General features: G+C 41.9%; 2 protein-coding genes across 2 annotated transcripts in view; both read right to left on the bottom strand.

Annotated features, from left to right (window-relative positions):
• The window catches only part of LOC309492236 (uncharacterized protein), a 162,782-nt gene that overhangs the window by 63,639 nt on the left and 77,559 nt on the right, over nt 1–21,584 (bottom strand). The gene's annotated exons all lie outside the window — the stretch shown is intronic.
• LOC309479617 (sterile alpha motif domain-containing protein 3-like) lies at nt 7,552–20,702 on the bottom strand (the record flags this gene model as incomplete). The annotated part of the gene is made up of 5 exons (XM_082143782.1): nt 17,112–20,702; nt 15,386–16,418; nt 15,087–15,245; nt 8,468–8,557; nt 7,552–7,851 (listed from the first exon to the last, which is right to left on the bottom strand). The coding sequence occupies exons 2-5, from the start codon at nt 16,388–16,390 to the stop codon at nt 7,552–7,554; spliced, it is 1,554 nt and encodes a 517-aa protein (XP_081999908.1). The 5' UTR covers nt 16,391–16,418; nt 17,112–20,702.

The following is a 21,584-nucleotide window of genomic DNA, read 5'->3' as shown; positions in this document are numbered from 1 at the left end:
AACCCTCTACTGCATAGCGTTGCCCCCAGGCAACGGAAAGTTTTCTTAAGCCCTGTGTTCAGTACATTTTTCTTTAAATGATTGCAACCAATTAGAATGTTTGAAAAAGTATCAAAGAACAGTCCAATAAGGTTTGGGAGTCACTATCAAGCACCATTTGAAGGCGGGACGTCCTTTTCTGACACATGGTCACAGGAGCACATGGTGTGAGATGAAAGCAAGATTATTTGCTTTAGTAATCATATTTAAAATGACATGAACTGTACATAAAAAATATGTGTGTGTGTATGAAGGTGTAGAGAAGCCTTTTGGCAGGTTTTGAGAATTTCTTTTTATTTTGCATGTTCACAAATTCAGTTTTTCTTTTTGTTGCCTCAGGGCAACGTTATGCGATAAGGGGTACTTTTCAAGGATGTCTTGGACAATACCTCACAATGGCAAATAATGTGTTACAAGTAGGGAAGATGTAGGGTTCCTGGGTGCACAGGAACACCCAAAGTCACCAAAGTGACACTAATGTGCAGCATCCACAGTCATGTTAGAACAGAAAGGGGCCATCTACAAACTGTTCCCACAAAGTTGGGAGCATGAAATTGTCCAAATTGTCTTGGTATGCTAAAGCATTAGGAGTTCCTTTCACTGGACCTAAGGGGCAAAGCCCAACCCCTGAAAAACAACCCCACACCATAATCCCCCCTCCACCAAACAACCCCACACCATAATCCCCCCTCCACCAAACAACCCCACACCATAATCCCCCCTCTACAAAACTTTACACTTGGCACAATGCAGTCAGGCAAGTACCGTTTTCCTGCCAAACCCAGACTCGTCCATTGGATTGCCAGTCAGAGTTATTTAAGTGTTTTTCCCTTTTTACTTAAATGATTTCTTGACATTTTTTAATATTTATTTTTATTTTTGTATTGCTCTCTGAGAATTGTATAATGATCATTTTCTCTATGATTCTTTACCATTGTTGCATAACGTTGCCCTCAGGCAACAAAAAAATATTTTGGGGTGGGGGGGTTGGGGGAGGGAAATTTTTCAATAAATCAATAAAATGTTCCCAAATGAGCCAGGAAATGATGTGAAATAATTTTTATCATGTGTCATCAAAATTCATGCAGTAGAGGGTTAAAGTAATCCAAGTGATTTCAGTGGTTTAAGCTCAGTTTTATGAATCATTGCTAGTGTCTCATACCATTATATATATATAAATATAAATATAAACCACTGTAGTCACTTGGATTACTTTAAAAGGATAGTTCACTTTGAAATAAAATTGTGGTATCTTTTAGCTTACCTCAAGTGCATCCAAGATGTAGGTGTCTTTGTTTCCGCAGTATTTTCAATTTTGATATTTTTAGGTCAAACGTTTTTGTCTGTCAGTCATATAATGCAGGTATGTAGTAACTGTCTCAAAGAAATTGCACAGAGAACTCTAAATTAAACAATTCCCCATCGTAAGTACACACTGATGGCCTAAGACACAAAACGAGCGGTTTGTGTGAGAAAACAGTATTTATATCGTTTTAACCTCTTGCTTTCTTGTGTATATTCATTTTGAATGAATCTTTAATATGACCCGGGACAACCCGTCAAGTTGTGATCCGTTCATTCTGTTCATTTCAAGAGGTAAAAACGATATAAATACTGTTCGTTTTCTCACACAAACCGCTCGTTTTGTGTCTTAGGCCATCAATGTGTACTTACGATGGGGAATTGTTTAATTTAGAGTTCTCTGTGCAATTTCTTTGAGACAGTTACTACATACCTGCATTATATGACTGACAGACAAAAACGTTTGACCTAAAAATATCAAAATTGAAACTACTGCGGAAACAAAGACACCTACATCTTGGATGCACTTGAGGTAAGCTAAAACATACCAAAATTTTATTACAAAGTGAACTAACGCTTTAAGAATGTCTTTCTGGACCTTGAAAGTGCTAGTTACGTAGGCTGTCAAAGGAGGGACACAAAGCTCACAGATTTCATTAAAACTAACTTGATGTGTTCAAAAGACAAACAAACCTAAACTTAGACTTTTCACATTAATAATACCCATTACATTTTAAAATAACTTTAAAACATGAAATCTTGTTGAAAATAGTTCAGTATGTCAGGCCATCAATCCATAGAACATAGAAAAGAAAAACAAACACAGGCCTTACCTCTAACTTAACAAAGTATTTTTAAGAGAGTGCACTTTTGCACTGCACGCCTCCGCTCCAATGTTCATCAGCAGCCGCTGAATTACCTCAAAAGTGTATTTGAGGTTCCCTTTCGAGGGAACTCGCGATGCGTCGATAACGCTTTGGGAACGCCCCCGGCGTGAATGCGTCTGAAGCATCTATGTCAACTAGTCCAATGGAATGAATGAAATGCGCGTCACGGGCGGGTGACGTCATGACCAGGAAGCTATAAAAGCGCATCCGGTGAAACCGGCTTTAGCTTCTGTTGCCTCAGCAAGCGATCTGTGTAACTCTGTCTGTCTTATTTACTGTTGTCTGTATTTGAGAAAATGGAAAAGCAAATGTTCAAACTCTGTGTTCCTCCTTGCCCGCGTTATTTAACGGGTGGGGATACACACGAGCTTTGTGTCATTTGTTTGGGAGTGGAGCATGCGGTGTCAGCTTTCGAGGGGGCTGATTGCCAGCATTGCGAGCTGCTCCCTCTCCGCACGCTCCGCTCTCGGCTGTCACTTTTTGAGGAAAGTGGCCAGCCTCGCGATCCTCAGGGTACAGGACCCGCTGCTGCTGAGGCAGCACGGAGAATGCACTCCTGGGGATCGCAAAAGGATCTCTCAGAAGGGTTGGAGACGGGTCCGAGGACCTCATCTCCTTCCCGTCCTGGGGGATCCAGCGCTCTCTCGCCGGTGTCGGAAGCCCGCGCGGCGGCTTCTTCCGCCCGGGGAGAGAGCCCAATGCTTCATTGCTCTAGCTCCGAGGAGTTAGATGTGATGAGCGTTGATAGTGAAAACAAAAGCACTACTATAAGGGAAGAGGATTCACTTTCCTCTTCTCCAGCGTATGAGGAGTTGGTGGATGTTATCACTCGTGCTGTTGAAAAATTAAATATTGAATGGCCAGCCGAGAGAGTGGACGCTCGTCCTAAAAGTAAACTTGATGAGCGTTTTCTTCCATCTGTAAAAACATTTCCACCACGAGGCCTTCCATTCTTTCCAGATCTGCACAGTGAGCTGTCCAGATCTTGGAATAAACCATATTCCTCTCGTCTATATAGTCCCCATGTTCACGTTTATTCAGATATTAGGGGGCTGAGAGAATATGGTTATGGGTCGATGCCCCAGGCTGAACAGACGCTCGCGAGCTATCTGTCGCCTGGTTCAGCATCGTCCCTGAAGGCCTCAGCTTTGCCCACAAAGCCTCTGAAAACTACATCATCTCTCGTGGGCAAAGCATATACGGCAGCAGGTCAGGCTGGAGCATGTCTACACACTATGGCAGTGCTCCAGGCTTATCAGGCTGATCTGCTGGGGGATTTGGACAGAAGCGAGGGGGTGGGGCCCGATGAGGTTCGAGAACTTCGTCGGGCCACTGATTTGTCTCTCAGGGCTACTAAGGAGACCGCCAGAGCAATTGGGCGGTCTATGGCAGCCCTTGTAGCCACTGAGAGGCATCTTTGGTTAAATCTGGCAGAAATAAAAGAAAAAGATCGTGCTTTTCTGTTAGATGCACCTATTGATCCCTCTGGTCTCTTTGGTGAGGCTGTTAATTCGGTTGTGGAAAGATTCCAGGAGGCTAAGAAACAGTCAGAGGCATTTAAAAAATTTCTCCCTCGCCGTGTCCAACCCCCTGGGGCTGCTGGGCGTGAGCAGTCCCAGCCGTCAAGCTCCTCATACAGAGCACAACAGAAAGAGAGTGTTGCGTCTCGTGCTCCGCCACAAAAACACTGGAAGCAGACGCAGCACTCTCAGCCGAAGCCTTCAAAGCAGAAGCCGGATCTGAGGACCGTCCTTCAGGCTAAGAAGGCTTCGGCTCAAAAGAAAAGGTCCTGACTCCTATGCAGTCAGACCCATGAGGGCAGCCCCACCCGGGGTGGAGCGGATCACACCTCAGCATACGGTGTCCGCTCCACCTCGGTGTCCTCAGGGAGCCATTCTGCCAACCCCGCACCCTTGGTCTCGGGGCGCAGTGGTTCCCAGCGATCGTCTGGTGCAATGTCAACTCGACATTGCGTCAGATATGAACCTTCTGAGGGGGGTTCAAAAACATTCAGTTCGGGTGGTTCCTGCCGATATGTTTCAGGCCCCCGGGCCGAGTGTCTCAATTACACCAGAGACCAGCCTCGAGAGGCTGGTTCCCTTAGTAGATTTTCTGACAGAGTGGAAGAAACTGCCGAATATTTCTCAATGGGTACTGCATATAGTAGAGAAAGGATACAGAATCCAGTTTGGTTCTCGTCCTCCACGCTACAACGGGGTGTTGCCCACGTTGGTGCATCCCGAGCAGGCTCTGGTGATGGAGCAAGAGGTGAAAGCTCTTTTGGCAAAAGAAGCGATAGAGCAGGTGTTTCTACCCGACAGAGAATCGGGTTTTTACAGCCGTTATTTCATCGTTCCAAAAAAGGATGGGGGGTTGCGTCCCATTTTAGATCTTCGTCTGTTGAATCGTACAGTTCAAAAACTCAAGTTCAAGATGCTGACACTCAAACAGATCGTGACTCAAATCAGATCCGAGGACTGGTTTGTCACAATAGATATGAAAGACGCTTACTTCCATGTCTCCATCCTCCCTCAGCACAGGAAGTTCCTGAGGTTTTCTTTTGGGGGCAAAGAATACCAGTATCGGGTTCTTCCATTCGGTCTAGCTTTATCACCCCGCACATTCACGAAGTGCGTAGATGCAGCTCTGGCCTCGCTCAGGCTGCAGGGCATACGTATTCTGAATTACATAGACGACTGGCTGGTTCTAGCGGAATCAGAACAGTTAGCGGTTCGGCATCGAGATGTCGTCCTCGCACATATGCGGAAATTGGGGTTGAGGCTCAACGCCAAGAAGAGTGTGCTATCTCCATTACAGAGGACCACTTTTCTGGGTGTGGTATGGGATTCAGTCACGATGCGAGCCAATCTATCGCCCGTTCGTGTAGCTGCTATCCTAACAGCCATAAAAGAGCTAAAGCTAGGTCAGTCACGCACTGTGAAGCAGTTCGAGAGACTGTTAGGGCTCATGGCAGCGGCGTCCAACGTGATACCTTTTGGCCTGCTGTACATGAGACCTTTGCAGTGGTGGCTCAGGACCAGAGGGTTCTCCCCGAGGGGAAACCCACTTCGTATGATCAAGATCACGCGGCGGTGTCTCCGCGCCTTGGTTATATGGAAGAAACATTGGTTCCTGTCCCAGGGTCCGGTGTTGGGAGCTCTTTGCCATCGAGTTGCTATCTCGACAGATGCTTCCCTCACCGGCTGGGGAGCGGTAATGGAAGGCCGCTCAGCTCAGGGTCTGTGGAGGAGTCATCATCTCTCCTGGCACATAAATTGCCTGGAGATGATGGCCGTTTTCAACGCGTTGAGACATTTCCTCCCAGACCTGAGGGATCACCATGTGCTTGTCCGGACAGACAACACATCGGTGGTCTCTTATATAAATCGTCAGGGGGGTCTGCGTTCGCGCCCACTATGCAAGTTGGCACACCAGATCCTCCTATGGTCCCTGGGGAAAATACTCTCTCTGAGGGCAGTGTATATTCCAGGGGGCCAGAATATCGGAGCAGACGTCCTGTCGAGGCAGGAGCTGAGGCCGGGGGACTGGAGACTTCACCCCGAGGTGGTGGAGAAGATATGGGAGTTTTACGGCAAGGCCGAAGTGGATCTGTTCGCGTCTCAGCATACGACACACTGTCCACTCTGGTTCTCCCTTACCCACCCAGCCCCCCTGGGGCTGGATGCTATGGTACAGACGTGGCCGAGGCTACGTCTGTACGCCTTTCCCCCTGTTGCTCTGCTCCCAGGAGTTCTGGAGAGAGTTCGTCAGCACGGAATAAGCCTATTGCTAGTAGCACCACGTTGGCCAAGTCGAATCTGGTTTGCGGACCTGATTCATCTACTAGACGGTCCTCCCTTGGAGTTACCGATCAGGAGAGACCTTCTGTCTCAGGCCGGGGGCACAATATTCCACCCCCGACCAGAGATTTGGAAACTTTGGGTTTGGCCTCTGAGGGGGCCCAACTTATAGAGAGTGGTCTTTCAACCGAGGTTGTTGAGACCATTCTAAGCTCCAGAGCTCCCGCTACGAGGAAATTGTACTCTTTGAAATGGAGAGTCTTCACTACTTGGTGTCACCAGCGTCAGTGGGACCCGGTTAACTGTTCAGTAAACACAGTACTGGAGTTTCTGCAGGATCGCTTTGCGTCAGGTTTATGTCCATCCACCTTAAAAGTATACGTGGCAGCCATTGCGGCCTTCCACGTCCCGGTGGGTGGTGTATCGTTGGGTCGAGACCCCCTGATTACTCGTTTCCTTCGTGGCACCCTGAGGCTAAGGCCTGTAACACGCACTAGGATGCCGGCTTGGGACTTGGCGTTGGTACTGGAGGGCCTATCTGGGGCTCCGTTTGAGCCCTTAGAATCGGTCTCAGAGAAATTTCTGACTTTCAAGACTATTTTTCTTCTAGCCATTTCGTCCCTCAAGAGAGTCGGAGATCTTCAGGCCCTTTCGGTTTCTCCCACCTGCCTTGAATTCGCACCGGGAATGGTCAAGGCATTCTTGTATCCTAAACAGGGTTATGTCCCTAAGGTGCCAACCATTATTCCGAGGCCTATTGTGCTTCAGGCTTTCTGTCCTCCACCTTTTACTACTCCGGGCCAGGAAAAGCTGAACTTGTTGTGTCCAGTGCGAGCATTGGATACTTATGTTCATCGGTCTTCTCCATGGAGGAAGTCCGATCAATTGTTTGTCTGTTTTGGATCATCCAAGAGAGGTTGTCCGGCTTCTAAGCAGACAGTTAGTAAGTGGATAGTCGAGGCTATTTCTCTTGCCTATGAGTCCTCTGGCCAGCCCTGTCCTTTGGCGGTCAGAGCTCATTCCACTAGAAGTATGGCGGCCTCTAAGGCCTTAATATCTGGAGTGTCCCTCCAAGACGTTTGTGATGCGGCGGGTTGGTCCTCTCCGCTCACATTTGTCAGATTTTATAGCCTGGACCTGGATGCTGCCCCAGGGTCTCAGGTGCTCAGTGCTTAGTGTGGGTTTTTTAAAAAAAATACAACAGGCTTACACTCAGGCATTTGGAATTCTGGCGGTTTGGGTATTCTCGTTCCCAAAGCGTTATCGACGCATCGCGAGTTCCCTCGAAAGGGAACGTCTCAGGTTACGACTGTAACCATAGTTCCCTGAGAAAGGGAACGAGACGATGCGTCGCCCTGCCATACTTCCTGCATTCCTGTGATCGACTTGCTTCGGCAAATTTCGAAGCTAAAGCCGGTTTCACCGGATGCGCTTTTATAGCTTCCTGGTCATGACGTCACCCGCCCGTGACGCGCATTTCATTCATTCCATTGGACTAGTTGACATAGATGCTTCAGACGCATTCACGCCGGGGGCGTTCCCAAAGCGTTATCGACGCATCGTCTCGTTCCCTTTCTCAGGGAACTATGGTTACAGTCGTAACCTGAGACGTTTTTTGGGTAGTTTATGTTTAGTGCATAAAGCAACCCCATCATGTTTGCATACGCATTCGGTATGTTACCTAGTCCTCGCAAAACAACTGCTTCCTCTAGGACCAGGGCCACATCATTAGAATCACATGGAATGGGGTCTGCCACGTTGTCCACTACTGTGATAATTCCTAGAGTCATGCCCCTGATCATTTCCTCTTCGGAATCGGTTTGCTGTATTAAAAGATGACAAATTTCAAAATTTGCTTTCCCACATTTAACAACTTTAAATGAACTTTATTTGGATAGTAATTGTTTTTCAATGATAGTGTTTGTTTAAAGATGTCCCCAAGGGAAACAATTACAGTCCAAAAAGTGCTATTGCTGATATGTCCTATACCATATAGCCTCTGCTATATTTATTCTTATAAATAGTCCATCCACATAGTTAGAAATAATACATTAAAGGGATGGTTCACTTTAAAATTGAAATTCTGTCACCATATACTCACCCGCAAGTTGTTTCAAACCTTTATGAATTTCTTTCTTCTGCTGAACACAAGTAAGAAGATATTTTGAAGAATGAATTAACCGAACAGTTAACTGGTCCCATTGATTTCCATAGTATATATTTTTTCTTACTATGGAAGTTAATGAGACCAGTTAACAGTTTGGTTACTGACATTTCAAAATGCCTTTCCTTTGTGTTCAGCAGAAGAAAGAAATTCATAAAGTTTTGAAACAACTTGAGGGTGAGTATATGGTGACAGAATTTCAATTTTAAAGTGAACCATCCCTTTAACTTCAACTACTCAACTGCCTCCAATGTGCCTCCTTACTTTCCACATACCTCACAGATCTTTATGAATTGCGATGGATTCTCATGCATGAACCACGGCAGCCCCTGCAGTACTGCAACTCTCTTTTGTTGATTTGATGCCTTCCCCCAAAGAAAAGAAAAAAAGTTTAATGATGCTGTTATTAAAGAAGTTTATTTACTGGCCTGTTGCATTGAAGCGGTTTAGCTTTTTACTTAAGTATTATGGCGCTTTTCCACTGCATGGAATGGCTCGGTACGGTTCAGCTCGCTTTGCTTTTACACTGCATATTACGACTCGACTCGGTATGGTTCGCTTTAGCTCGGTTGCTTTTCCACTGCAGTTAGTACCGCTTCAAAGAGGGCACGCCTCTGCTGTGACATCATCATAAATGCGCAACATTTCAAATGCACAACACAGAAGACTGATTTAAATGAGGCGGATGGCAGCAAAACAATATAGTGCTAAATCAAGCAAGTAGTTTAAAACAGCAGCTATAGCGGTGGCTGTTACTGGCTATTTAAATCTAGCCAGTTGGTGTCTTGTGTCAGTGACGATTCTGTCTGACCAACCAGTAATCTGCACTGTGTTCACATCACATTTTAATACCGGTACAGTATGCTTGGAACCTCAACAGACCAGGTACCATTTAAAGCGAGCCAAAGCGAGCCGTACCGTACCACGCAGTGGAAAAGTGCCAAAGCATGTCGTACCAAACCGAGCCGTACCGTACTATGCAGTGGAAAAGCACGATTAGTTCATTTCTATCATCTTCGGACCACAAATTAAGATTTGTTTTATAAAATCTAAGACCTTTCTGACCCTGTATAGACAGCAAGGGAACTACTCATGTATGTTCAAGGCCCAGAAAGGTATAAAAGACATTAATGGCGCTTTTCAACTCCACAGAACCAGCTCGTATTGGCCCGCCTTGGCCCATCTTGGCCCGCCTTTGTTTGGTTTCCACTGCGTAAAAGTTGTACCTGTACCAGCTTCCCGGTACTTTTTTTTGTACTACCTCCGGTGAGGTTCTAAGCGGGCTGAGGCGATACTAAAACGTGACGTGCTAACACAGCAGATGGCTGATTGGTCAGAGTCAGAGAGAATCGTCACTGTTCACTGCGTCATCATTGCACGCGCCAGACGGAGTAACGGAGTGAATGACCCATGGAATAACCCCGTCATTTTTAAATAGTTTACTTCTTTTTGTGAGAAACAGCCACATCTCGAGGATCAAAAACAGCATATACACTCGATTTCCTCCATTGTCCTGTGTGTGTGTGGGTAGCGGGTGTGTGTCGCGTCGTTATGACGACCGGGTACTATTTTTGGAGGTACTTTCTCAGTGGAAAACGGAGCACAAAGCGGGCGAAGTCGTGTCGAGGCGAGTAAAGTCGAGTAGAGCTGGTACTAGGGATGCGCCGATCCGATATTCAGTATCGGTATCGGCTCCGATACTGCCATTTTGGCCGGATCGGGTATTGATCAGACGAAGCCGATCCAAATCCGATATTGTGCGTATTACTATTCTGTCGTTGTTAAGCCCCACAAAAGGCACAAATGTATTATAAAGCACTATAAAGTTTTCGTGCACTATATTATAAGTGTTCAGAAGCCATTTAATAGTCTAATATGAGGTAGAAATTAATATTTAAGTCGTTAAATTCAAGTTCACGTAAACTCTTTCCTCCGCTGCAGCTGTCAATCATTCTCCAGCATTCAAACAGCGCGTTCGGTTACGTCAGTCTACGCGATGAAACTCTCAACAAGATGATTCAATGTTAATATTATTGTACTTGATCTGTAGATAAAGTTCTATGGTTTCGCATAAAATGACTTTATCTTGCTGGTCTGTATTGTTGTACCTTAATCATGTTACTTTCTACCGGGTGTCTGTTGGATCTCAATGGAGTAGAGCGCTGTGACTGTTCTTCACGCGCACAGTAACTGAAATTTAAAACTGTTAAAAGAAAAGGCTGAATAAACTATTGCAAAGATAGATACTGTATAATACACTACGAATCAATATGTATTTCCTCAGGGCTTTGAACTGTGTTTAATGTGGACTCGACGCGCTGCGGCTCGCGTTGCTTCGAGCGCATCATTCTGCACACGGGTTGTGCATACGCGCTTTGTGCCGCACTGTATTGGAGCCTTTCGTATTATAATACTTTTGCGCAATGAAAGATTATTAATAGACTTTCTTGTTCTGCCCTATCTTTCATATGTTGCTGCGCTATAAAAAAAAAAATTCTTAATTTTATAGTAGCCTACATTTTTAAAATCCTTTTGATCTTGTTTTTCATATTTACAACAATACAAATTGCAATGTCTAAAGTTTTACCAGATTTATTACTACACTTGTGATTTTTCTAGAATAAATTTTACTGATGAATTATCCACTAATCTAGTTTATAAAAGCATGTTTGTCATAGATTATGATCATACATTTTTTTTATTTATAACTAAGTTGTCTAGTCTGTATTAAGTAGATTGTGTTTAACACAAAATAGTGATTATCAGTTCAACACACAGAGTTACAGAAATTCTACTTGATTTAAAAAAAAACTGCACTGGTATCGGATCGGTATTGGTATCGGTCGATACTCAGAATTTTTGGTATCGGATCGGATCGGTTCTGAAAAAACTGGTATCGGAGCATCCCTAGCTGGTACTGTGTAGTGGAAAAGCGCCATAAGTAAGTTAGTCCATGTGACACTAGTGGTTCAAGCGTAATGTTGTGAAGATCTGAACACTTCTAAAAATCTAAACATTTTATTCAAGAATTTCTGCTCTTCCATGCCAGTCCTTGACATGTGGTCACGAGAGTGCCACAACACATGCATGTGCATTCCTCTTGTAACAAGGTGCAGCATATCGGAGACCTACATCAGCAGCATCACATGCACGTGTTGTGGTACTTTTGTGAATGTTGAAAAGAGAAGAAATTGTTATACAAAGACATTATTTTTATTTTATTTGCCCACAAAAAGTATTCTCGTAGTTTCATTAAGTGAAGGTTGAACCACTGATGCCAGACAGACTATTTTATATATGTCCTTACTACTTTTCTGGCATTGAACGTGGTTAAAAAGGTTGTGGATTTCATCACAAACATCTTAAAGGATTAGTTCACCTCAAAATGAAAATTTCCTAATTATTTACTCACTTCAATGCCATCCAAGATATACAGACCCTTTCCAAAAAATTTGAATATCATGGAAAAGTTCATTTATTTCAGGAATTCAACTTAATATGAATTTCAATTTAAGTTGAATTCCTGAAATTAAAGGTACAATATGCAAGAATTTTTGCCGCTAGAGGGCGCTACATTCCAAACAACAACAACGGCGTAGCTTGATGACGATGTGAAGGAGCGTGGAATGATGGGAACTGTCGTTTTAAACTCCACCGTGGATGTAAATCAGTCAGACGGGAATCGAAAAATCATGTTCATGGATGATGAGGCTAAGTTCTATTTTTATAAATGTTGCGTTTAATGACATGCTTTTTGTGGCGAGGGGGGCGTGGTTCAGCGCGGTCTGTGATGGGAGAGAAAAGAGACGAGCAAGTAGGTCAAGTGCAAATGCACCTGTGTCTTATTGCAGTGATCGGCGTGGAGAGACCGCTTATAAGCCGCGCTGGAACGAGAGAGAGACTGGAGAGAAAATTGGACGCAGAGGAAGAAAACCGGTGGATCCGAGCTCTCATTTTTGAACTGTTTTGTGCCGTCGCGGTTGCCACAGTGAATGCGCGTTGTGCGCGGCTTTTGTTTGTTTTGCTTTATTTGAATAAAGTACGAGTCCCAGTCACGACGACGCGTCTTCTTCCTTCCTGACTCTTAAACCTCATCACACTTTTATTTCATTAAAATGAATTAACCGCAAGAAAAGTAAGGTTTAATACTTCATAGATGTTACTGTATTTGTTGAATTCATTGTTGTGATAACGCTGCGCAGTTTTACATGTTCTAAACAATTGTTGTAAAAGTACATTCGAACATGCCCACATCATTTGCCAAAATACTGATTAATCTTTATGTATAACACATGCTATGTTTATTTACATGGCCATAAACACCAGACGTGATAAACAATGTCAATAAACTAAACACAAATCTAAAGCAATAATACTTTCCTTACATAAACATAACTATTACCGAATGCTACATTTGGAAAATATAAAATTAAGCATGCTTTGTCGACAGAACCAGCTGCAATCGGTAAAGAATAATTGTGTCCCATAACGACTGCAAGAAACAAGCTAAAGTTTGTAGCTTGATAGACGCTACAACTACAACTTCCGCATTTGTCCAGGACTCCACGCAGTACGAGCGGAAACCGGGGGTGACGCGGATATGACGCAATTGACTGGCGACTCCCAGCTCCCCCCTGCTCTAACGCCCCGTTTCCTTGGTTAAAATCGCAATTTTCTCACGATTTAAAAATAGTTGGAAACATTTGGGATATTGTAAGTAATCAACTTAACAAAATATATAACACTGGCCTTGAGATTTTGGGATATTTTAATGCAAAATTCTTACATATTGTACCTTTAAAGGAGAACTCCGGTCAATTTTAACATTGAGCTCATTTTTTTGTACATTTGGAGTGCTGTCAATACAGAGAACAACGACAAAAATCGGTGTTGCCTACACCGAGTTATTCTATTTTTAAAATTTGCACCCTGTTGACTTCAATGGGGCAAGTTTTAAACCTGCTTTTAGCCTCTTAACATCCTTGATGTGTCATTACAAGTGCACAGAAAATGTGATTCCTTCAGAGTGAACTAGGTGAATCTGACTGCAGTAGATGTGAAAGATATGTATAAAAATGATGTTATTTAAGCCAGCGCAAATACCTGTGTTTACATCCTGTTTTCGGTTGAAGTCCAAAGTAGTCGATTGCCGAGTTCACGCGCGTGATCATAGGTAACTAAACCTATGCTTAAATAACATCATTTTTATACATATCTTTCACATCTACTGCAGTCAGATTCACCTAGTTCACTCTGAAGGAATCACTCACATTTTCTGTGCACTTGTAATGACACATCAAGGATGTTAAGAGGCTAAAAGCAGGTTTAATACTTGCCCCATTGAAGTCCACAGGGTGCAAATTTTAAAAATAGAATAACTCGGTGTAGGCAACACCGATTTTTGTCGTTGTTCTCTGTATTGACAGCACTCCAAATGTACAAAAAAATGAGCTCAATGTTAAAATTGACCGGAGTTCTCCTTTAACTTTTCCATGATTTTCACATTTTTTGGAAAGGTTCTGTATATGTCTTTTGTTCCTCAGTGGAAGAGAAATGACGTTTTCTGAGTAACCATTTCTGGATTTTTCTTAGAAAAATAAATATCAATTGACCGCTCAATATCACTGCCGGAAATACCCAAAGATGGAAGCGCCATCTTTGGGTATTTCTGCTGGCGATATCAAGCGCGACCTTCCGACGTGATATTGTTTCCGGCTCAATCCAAACAATTGTGGTTAAAAAAGTGACCGATCGTTTTGCTAGATAAGACTCTTATCCTCAGATGGGATCCTGCACGGCCCGTTGAAGCACTTCAAAGACCTTTGAAACTGCATTGATTTGGACTTCAAAACGTTGGTTACAATTGAAGTCCATTTTTCAAAGAAAAATCCAGAAATGTTTTCCTCAAAAATTTGTATTTCTCTTCCACTGAGGAAAGAAAGACACAGATATCTTGGATGACATTGGGGTAAGTAAATTGCATATTCATAGATCTGTACAATAAATGAAGCAAGGGTATAAAAAGTTACAATCAAGCTAAAATATTAAAGCTGCAGTCGGCAAGTCTGGCAGATTGGATGGACTTAGCCAAAATTTTGAATGTTTACAACTCTCATGCCCCTCCCCCACTACCAACGAGCACCCGCCCATCGTCAGTGCGTGTATACCTGATTTTCTGTGAACGCGTCATCTCTTCAGCATCGATCAACACCATGGACTCGGAGGTAGGCTGCCCTGGCTAATCTATCCATAGATAGCAATAACCGAGGAATTGGAAGCTTGTTAGTAGATTTTCTCTCCGCCATCACGCTTCATACAATCTGCAGGCGAACTTCAGGCGTGTCGTGATATTGTAACGTGCGCGTCAGCGCGAGGGAGAGGGGATCTGTGGCGTGTGTGTGCATGACCTGATTGACAGTCAGATCTCACACCCCCCTGCGCTGATTGGACCTGATGAAGTGGGAGCGCTGGATTTTTGCAAAACAAATAACATGCTCCAGGTGGAGTTAGAAGCTCAGGTTTTTTTCTAAAACCACCTTATTTATGTTGTTCTGTCGGATTATAGTGTCGATTTCACTGAATATGATAAAAAAAATGTTGCCGACAGCAGCTTTAAGGTCTGAAAAAATTGATTTCACAAGGGAAAAAAACTTGAATATGTCATTTTGATTATCAAAGATAAAACAGTTTTCAGGGATAAAATTATTGACTAGAAGGTTGAGGAGGAGTAATTTTAAATAATTTTAAATACTTCTGCATTTACAAATGGCATTTAACCTTTGTCTTCATTATTTTGCAGCACTAATAAAAGCTATGCAGGACAAGAAATATTGGATGAAAGGAAATGCTCATAATGTTAATCAGAAAAAGGACAGTAGAAATATTTGTACTTACATTTTTATCTAGCCTGTCCATTATGGTCCGAATTTCTGGAATCCCAGCACAGCGCTTTGAACGGTACAGGCACAGCAGTTTTGGTAGATTTTGGTCAAGACCGTCAAAAAAGGACTTACTCAGGTCCAGCGACATAAGTCTGTTGAATTCGGCACTGATCTGAAGTAATAACATTAAATGACACAAACAAAACAGCAACATGTTAAACAACACTGCGAAAAATATGTAAATATCCATCAAAACATCTTGTTCAGCACTAAGCAGCCCCACGCTTTACGCTTTTGTGAAAGACACATTACCTGTCTTTCACAAAACATAGCCGGCCATCTCTTTATCATTTCAGATACTGGAGGTTCATTTTCAACTATCTCCTGTCTCCGGAGAGAATATGTGCTGCTCATGGCTGTATTCACAAAACTCATGTCTGGACTCCTCTTTTTCATCTCCTGGCACATCAGTTCCCTATCGTGTTCCAGTGTTTTCTGGTCTTTTCCTGAAGGGTAATCTGGGAGAAAGTTTGTCTCAGACCTTTTTGGCTTCTTCACTTTGTTTCGCAGTCCTTGGAGTCCTCCCTCTAGACTTCTCTTTGCACTATTCACTTTGAGTTCTTTACAACCTGCATCTCTTAGTTTTGACCTGTAGTTTCCCATCTTCCATGTCAAACTTAATTTCCAACCGTACCACCCAGCTGCAGATCCCCTTTCTTTCAAACAAGGGTGTTTCTCAACGAGTGCAACAGCCACACTTTTGAGTTCCTCTTTGTCTGGGTAAGCTTTGTAAGCAAACACTGCTTCAGCAAGTTTATCCAGTATTTCTGTCTGCATGTCTCGAGACATTGTCAGAAGAGTTCCATCTGTACTGTAAGCCTCGTTACCATGCTTTAGTCTCAGTTCAACATCATATGAGAAGTTGGGGATAGTAAAGACAGCCGGCCATGGATGTAAACGACTCTGTTTTATCTCTGAGACACAGCTGCTGATTTGAGTCGATGTTGATGGAGATTGTGATACAGGCAATACTGCAATATCCAATACAGGCAATACTGCAATATCCAAACTTGAGTCTGAAAATGTATCAGAGGAGCTGAACAGGATTTTCAGTGTTGCCTTGTCCTTGGGCAGATCAGTCACAGAAGTAAGGTTGCAAAAATCATTAAAATCATTATCCTCATACTGAAGATCAAAACTGTCTCTTAGCAGCAGTTTGCTTCTCAACAGCTCTTTGAGATCATGGACTGTGTCAGGGACAGTGTCGAGTGTAACTTTTCGAACGTCCCGTTCAGAAATGATCACTCGAAGAAGCATTTTGAAGTTGGAGTGGAACCTTTATGACCTGCAGAGAAGAAATTTGGAGAAAGGCATGGTGTTAATAAAGAAGTATTTAGTAGAAGTGCTAACAAGAATAAACAGGTATTTTGACTCAAAATGATTAGTTTGGTAGATCAGTGAAGCAACTGTGGCAAAAAGGTAGTCTGGAGCCCTGATAACAAATTTACCCTGATTCTTATTAAAACTAAAGAAGATATTCAGTCCAGAGCAGTGAATGATTTTCTTTGTCTTTTGTTGTTTTATTAACATTTAAAGGGTTAGTTCACCCCAAAATAAAAAATTGTCATTATTTACTTACCCACATTCCAAACTTGTAAGACCTTCGTTTATTTTCAGAAGACAAATTAATTTGTCCTTACTACCATTCTGGAGTGGACCCCGAACATTTTAGTACTGTTACGGTCTATGAAGAGTCAGAAAGCTCTCGATTTCATCAAAAATATCCTAATTTGTTTCCTGAAGATGAACGAAGGTCTTTCGGGTTTGAAAAGACATGAGGGTGAGTATAGCCTAGTTAATGACATCATTTTCATTTTCACTATCCCTTTAAGCACACAGAAAGAATCAGGTCTATTAGGCTGCGGTCACAATTTTGATATAAATGTAGGCTAATATATTTTACACTGCCCTAAATATATTTTTTACTACTATCAAACCAAATTATTCAATATAAAAGGCATGTACTGCCATACTTTACCCTAATAAAGAAGGTTGGTCTTTGGCACCACCATTAATTTGCCTGCTCGCATGTATGGGTTGAGGGGGTGGTGTCCATTTAGTTCATGTGGTTCCACAACCTTTAGTTCAGGGGCAAGTCTTTTTTCCAGTTCATAACATCTTAAGTGCTCAATGGGCCATGCAATGTAAGGTTCAATGATGAATGACACTGTGTTGGACACTATCAAAATCTTAACCAACTTGGCAAAGTCAGGAATTCCACTTGTATGTCCCACAGACAGGAACATTCCTTCTGCATACTGAGTCCCATGGAGAGATGCATGACTTGCAAGAGATACCGTTGTGATGTTTGCAAATTTGTCCTCTATAGCTCGTTTCATAGAGTGCTCAAGAGTGTCCACAGAAACAAAAGCAACATGCCCAACTTCCAAGTCAGGTTTAAAAAGACTGGGTAGGTCTAGACAGTAAGCCAATGCAAGTTGATGCTTTGTAGCAAGAGTTAGTAAGATATTTTTAAAGTTCCAAACATCATGAATCACTCTTTTAAAACAGCTGTGCTTGGCTTCAAAGCGGATAGTCCAAAAATCTACCAATGGTCCAAATCTACGAACAAGTTCAGGGTAATGTTCCAGAAAATGATGTTTTGGTAAAAGACTGAAGTCAGGAAAGACTTCTTTTACCAAGCACCTATGAGATGAGATTTTAAACTCCAAGTAGTGCAATGTCTCTTCAGAGAAATGTCCACATGTCAGAAGTTCAACAATGTCTTTCAGTTCCAAAACAATTTGCCATGTTTTGTCATTCTCTGGTACTTTGTCACCAATCATCAATGGCAAGAATCGCAATAAAGTCCAGTTTTCATGACAGTTACCCCCTATAGTGCGTTTTATTGCAAAAGATTTAGGAATTTGTTGAGGTCTGTTAATTTTATCAGAACATTTAAAAGGAAAAGACTGAATAATGGAGTTAAGATCATCAAAAGTAAAATAATGTTTGGAAATGAAGGATTTAAGGCATAAACTCAGTTCCTTTGGTACTACCCCTTCCAATACATCATGCATGAAATCTGGGGGGAATCCTTGAATTGTGTGAAAATGGGAGAGTCTATTAAGTACACAGTCTCTTTTTACACCGTCCACAGAAACCAAATTTGTCTCCTTTAATTCCAGAAGGATGCTTTCATGAGCTTCGGTTGTTCTAAGTGCAAACAAACCATCGCTTACTTTATGAATGTTAATTTCTGAGCGGCTGGCCAAACAAAATCTACAAAATTTATCCACATTGAAGTTTTCCTGAAAACCACCAAGTGAATGTGCACCCAAATTGTCCGCAGAGACATACAGTACAGTACCTCTGATATTTTCTCCCAGTTTTTGAACATAGATTCCTTGATTTTCTAGTACTTCTATGTCTTTCAGCAACGGCTCAAGAATGGCACTGTAGCCATATTTTTTCACATCACTGCTGTAGGATAGGCATGCCAGGTATATTGATTGGACAGAAGACCTATACCGAATTGGTAAATTTGAAAGCACCCAATAAACTGCACAGATCTTATGCTTCTTTCTAGACGTTCCTAATGGATTACATACTTCAAAATCATCTATATACAATCCCAAAGCTACACTTAAATCTTCTGAAGAAAGCAACTGATTCTCTTTACAATATAGGCCGTCCCTGTATGACTTAAACTGAGCCCACTCTGGAAAATATTCCCTGTCTTCTGTCTGCAAAAGTTTATCTAGAACATCATTACGGTTTAACAGCACTGACAATGTTTGCAAAATAGGAATATAAACACACTTTCTTGAAGACGACGCATCTAGAACATATTCAACAGGTTGAATCACTTGAAAGTGTTCCTTGTAAAAAATTGTTCGTTTGTATTCTGTGCTAAAAGGGCCACTCTTTGTCAGAGAACTGAACGGATTTGCTTTTACAATAATTTCTTTTATGGCACTGATAACTGTATCACTTCTTGCACAGTTGTGCTTGCTCAAAACATCTTCAATTATGTTTGGTGCAAACTCTTCTGCAACTGCAAAAATGTTGGCAAGTTCATTTACAATTTCCTGGGTTGCTGCTTTGGAAACATGAAGAACTGTTTGCAACCGAAGAAAGAATGATGCTAGTTTTCGATGTAGTAAATCTTGCACATTTTCTTCACACGGTAAAGATAACAGAGATGCTGAGAGGTCCTGATCATCAAAATGTGTTGGTGTGTCTTCAAAAGCAGTATTTTCAGAGTCTGGAAGATCTGGAGTGCAAGCTTGATAAATGTCTGTACGAAAAAAATTTACTCCACACTGGTGATGCTTTTTACTCTTATGAGCGTGAAATGTACTATATACTCTAGACTGAAAGCTGCAGTTTTGAAAAGGACATTTCACACTCTCTCTGTTTTTGAGATGAGTCTTTAAGTGTGTGAAATATTGAGTAATTCCACAGGTCTCAGAGAACATACAAAGGTCACACTTCAATGTAAAGGCTGCAGCTGTGAGCCGGACAGATTGTTTATGATTCCTGGCCAAATGTTTTCTTAAGGCAAACTCAGTTCTAAACGAACACACGCAGTCTTCATGGATGCATGGAATCGGATAGTTACTTGCGTGATGGCAGTGCTTGAGCTTGTAGTGTCTTATCACAGTGAGTTGATTGGTTGTGGTGAAATGGCAGAACTTGCAGCTCCACTTCATTAGTCAAGGGCAAATGCCTCACACTGCTTGCAAGTAATTCTATGAAGAAAAGAAAAAAAGTGAACCAACATTCAACAAACAGATGACACAAAAAAGATCAGGAATAGAGTAATAGTTTCTCAATTTTATTTATATATTTATTCACATGTATTTGTCAAATCAAAATTTTAAGGTAACACAAAGCCGTTTTATTTCCTCTAAACAATGATTCTAAACTACATTTGACTGTGCGGAATGTTAGGTTTTTAAAGTTACTGTGTTAGCTTGGTGGCTGTCTGAGACATGCAGTAAAGCTAGATCTACATTAGAATCTATAAATAAAAGCTGTAACTGATGTTGCTAAATTGCATGCAATTCATTTTTAAATATATATTGTATAGGCTAAATGAAAAATGTATTATTGTTGTTACTGTAAAGTTTTAGGCTACTAAACTTTACTATTTGATACTATACTTTACTATCCATCCTAAAAAGTAGGGTAAAACAATATGACCATAACCTTATTTCCAGGTAAGAGACATTTTAATAAACGCATATTATATTTGGTGAGAAATTACAATTAAGACAATGTTAATTGTAATAAGATGATTTACAGACCAGTTTAAAAATTGACAAGATGAACGTATCTAAGCAACAGAGCTGTCCATTAAAGATGCAGTTATGACGTACATCCCAAAGCTTGACTAATCTTCTGCTAAACACGCAGAAGCATTCATGAGAAAGTAACGTTACATGCTTTGACCGTTTGCAAAGACCTGCCTGCTTTACTTACTGTTGCTATGTGCAACGTTATGCCACTCTCACGATAAGTTAGACCATGTTAGCTCTCCACGTTCACGCTACTCTCTCCGTTTTTCAACTTCAAATCCCATGTTAATCCATCTCTCCTGTGTTGTGAGATGTGTCTCCTATATGTTTAGTTTAGGCCAGCTCAGTGTGTGTGCGAACGAGAGTGAGTGAGTGAGGGCGCGCCCTCCCCCGCCCGCTCTGTGTTATGATCGCTGCTAAGCAACGTGGAGGGAGAGTGTGTGTGATACGGTGATCGGTGCGGGTACTTGAATGTTCAGTGTATTTTAGTGCGGCTGAAAAATAAAGCAACTAACGTTAACTCAACTAGCTAACACAAAAAAATTAACATAACTGACCAGTCATTTAGGTAGTAAAACATCACAGCTGTACAACGATGTTTCAGTTATGGAGCATCCAGCTTGAACACCGGAGGATTATGATAATTCTGCTAACGTTATACCTCACACACAGTTTTACATTAAATTACATTATATTTGTCAGCTCGTTATTATCGTGCACGCGTCGACACTGCTTTGCTTAAATGGTGAGACTCGCTGATTTGGGCGCGAAGAACTTGAAAGAGAGTGAACGTGAAAGCGCCTATTTTTTATGCCATAAATTCCCGCTCAGTATGTCATAGTTACACAACAGCACAAAAAACACACACACCCAAACTGAATTTGGTGCAGATATTTCAACATTAGCATTTGTTTATTGTGATAAATTATATTTTAAATACGAGAGGATCGAAATATCCTGAAATTAAATTTATCTAATGTTAGCAACCATCACATTTGGTCCACTTCATTAAATAATGTAGCCTACGTTAAATAAATAAAAGAAAAAGAAGTAAAAGTTGGCTAGTTTTATAGATTTTTTGCTTTATTTGCAGATTTTTAGCTTTATTTGCCTAGCTAGGCTAAGTTAGGTTACAACTGGCCAAACTGGATGCAACGGTCCAATTTGATCGATAAACATTGATACTGTTAACAAATACATGGATGATT

This window comes from Leuciscus leuciscus (assembly GCF_965113295.1).
Source record: "Leuciscus leuciscus genome assembly, chromosome: 1".
NCBI classification, from domain to species: domain Eukaryota; kingdom Metazoa; phylum Chordata; class Actinopteri; order Cypriniformes; family Leuciscidae; genus Leuciscus; species Leuciscus leuciscus.
Note: the sequence above shows the minus strand (reverse complement) of the source record. Positions and strands in the feature narration are given on the sequence as shown.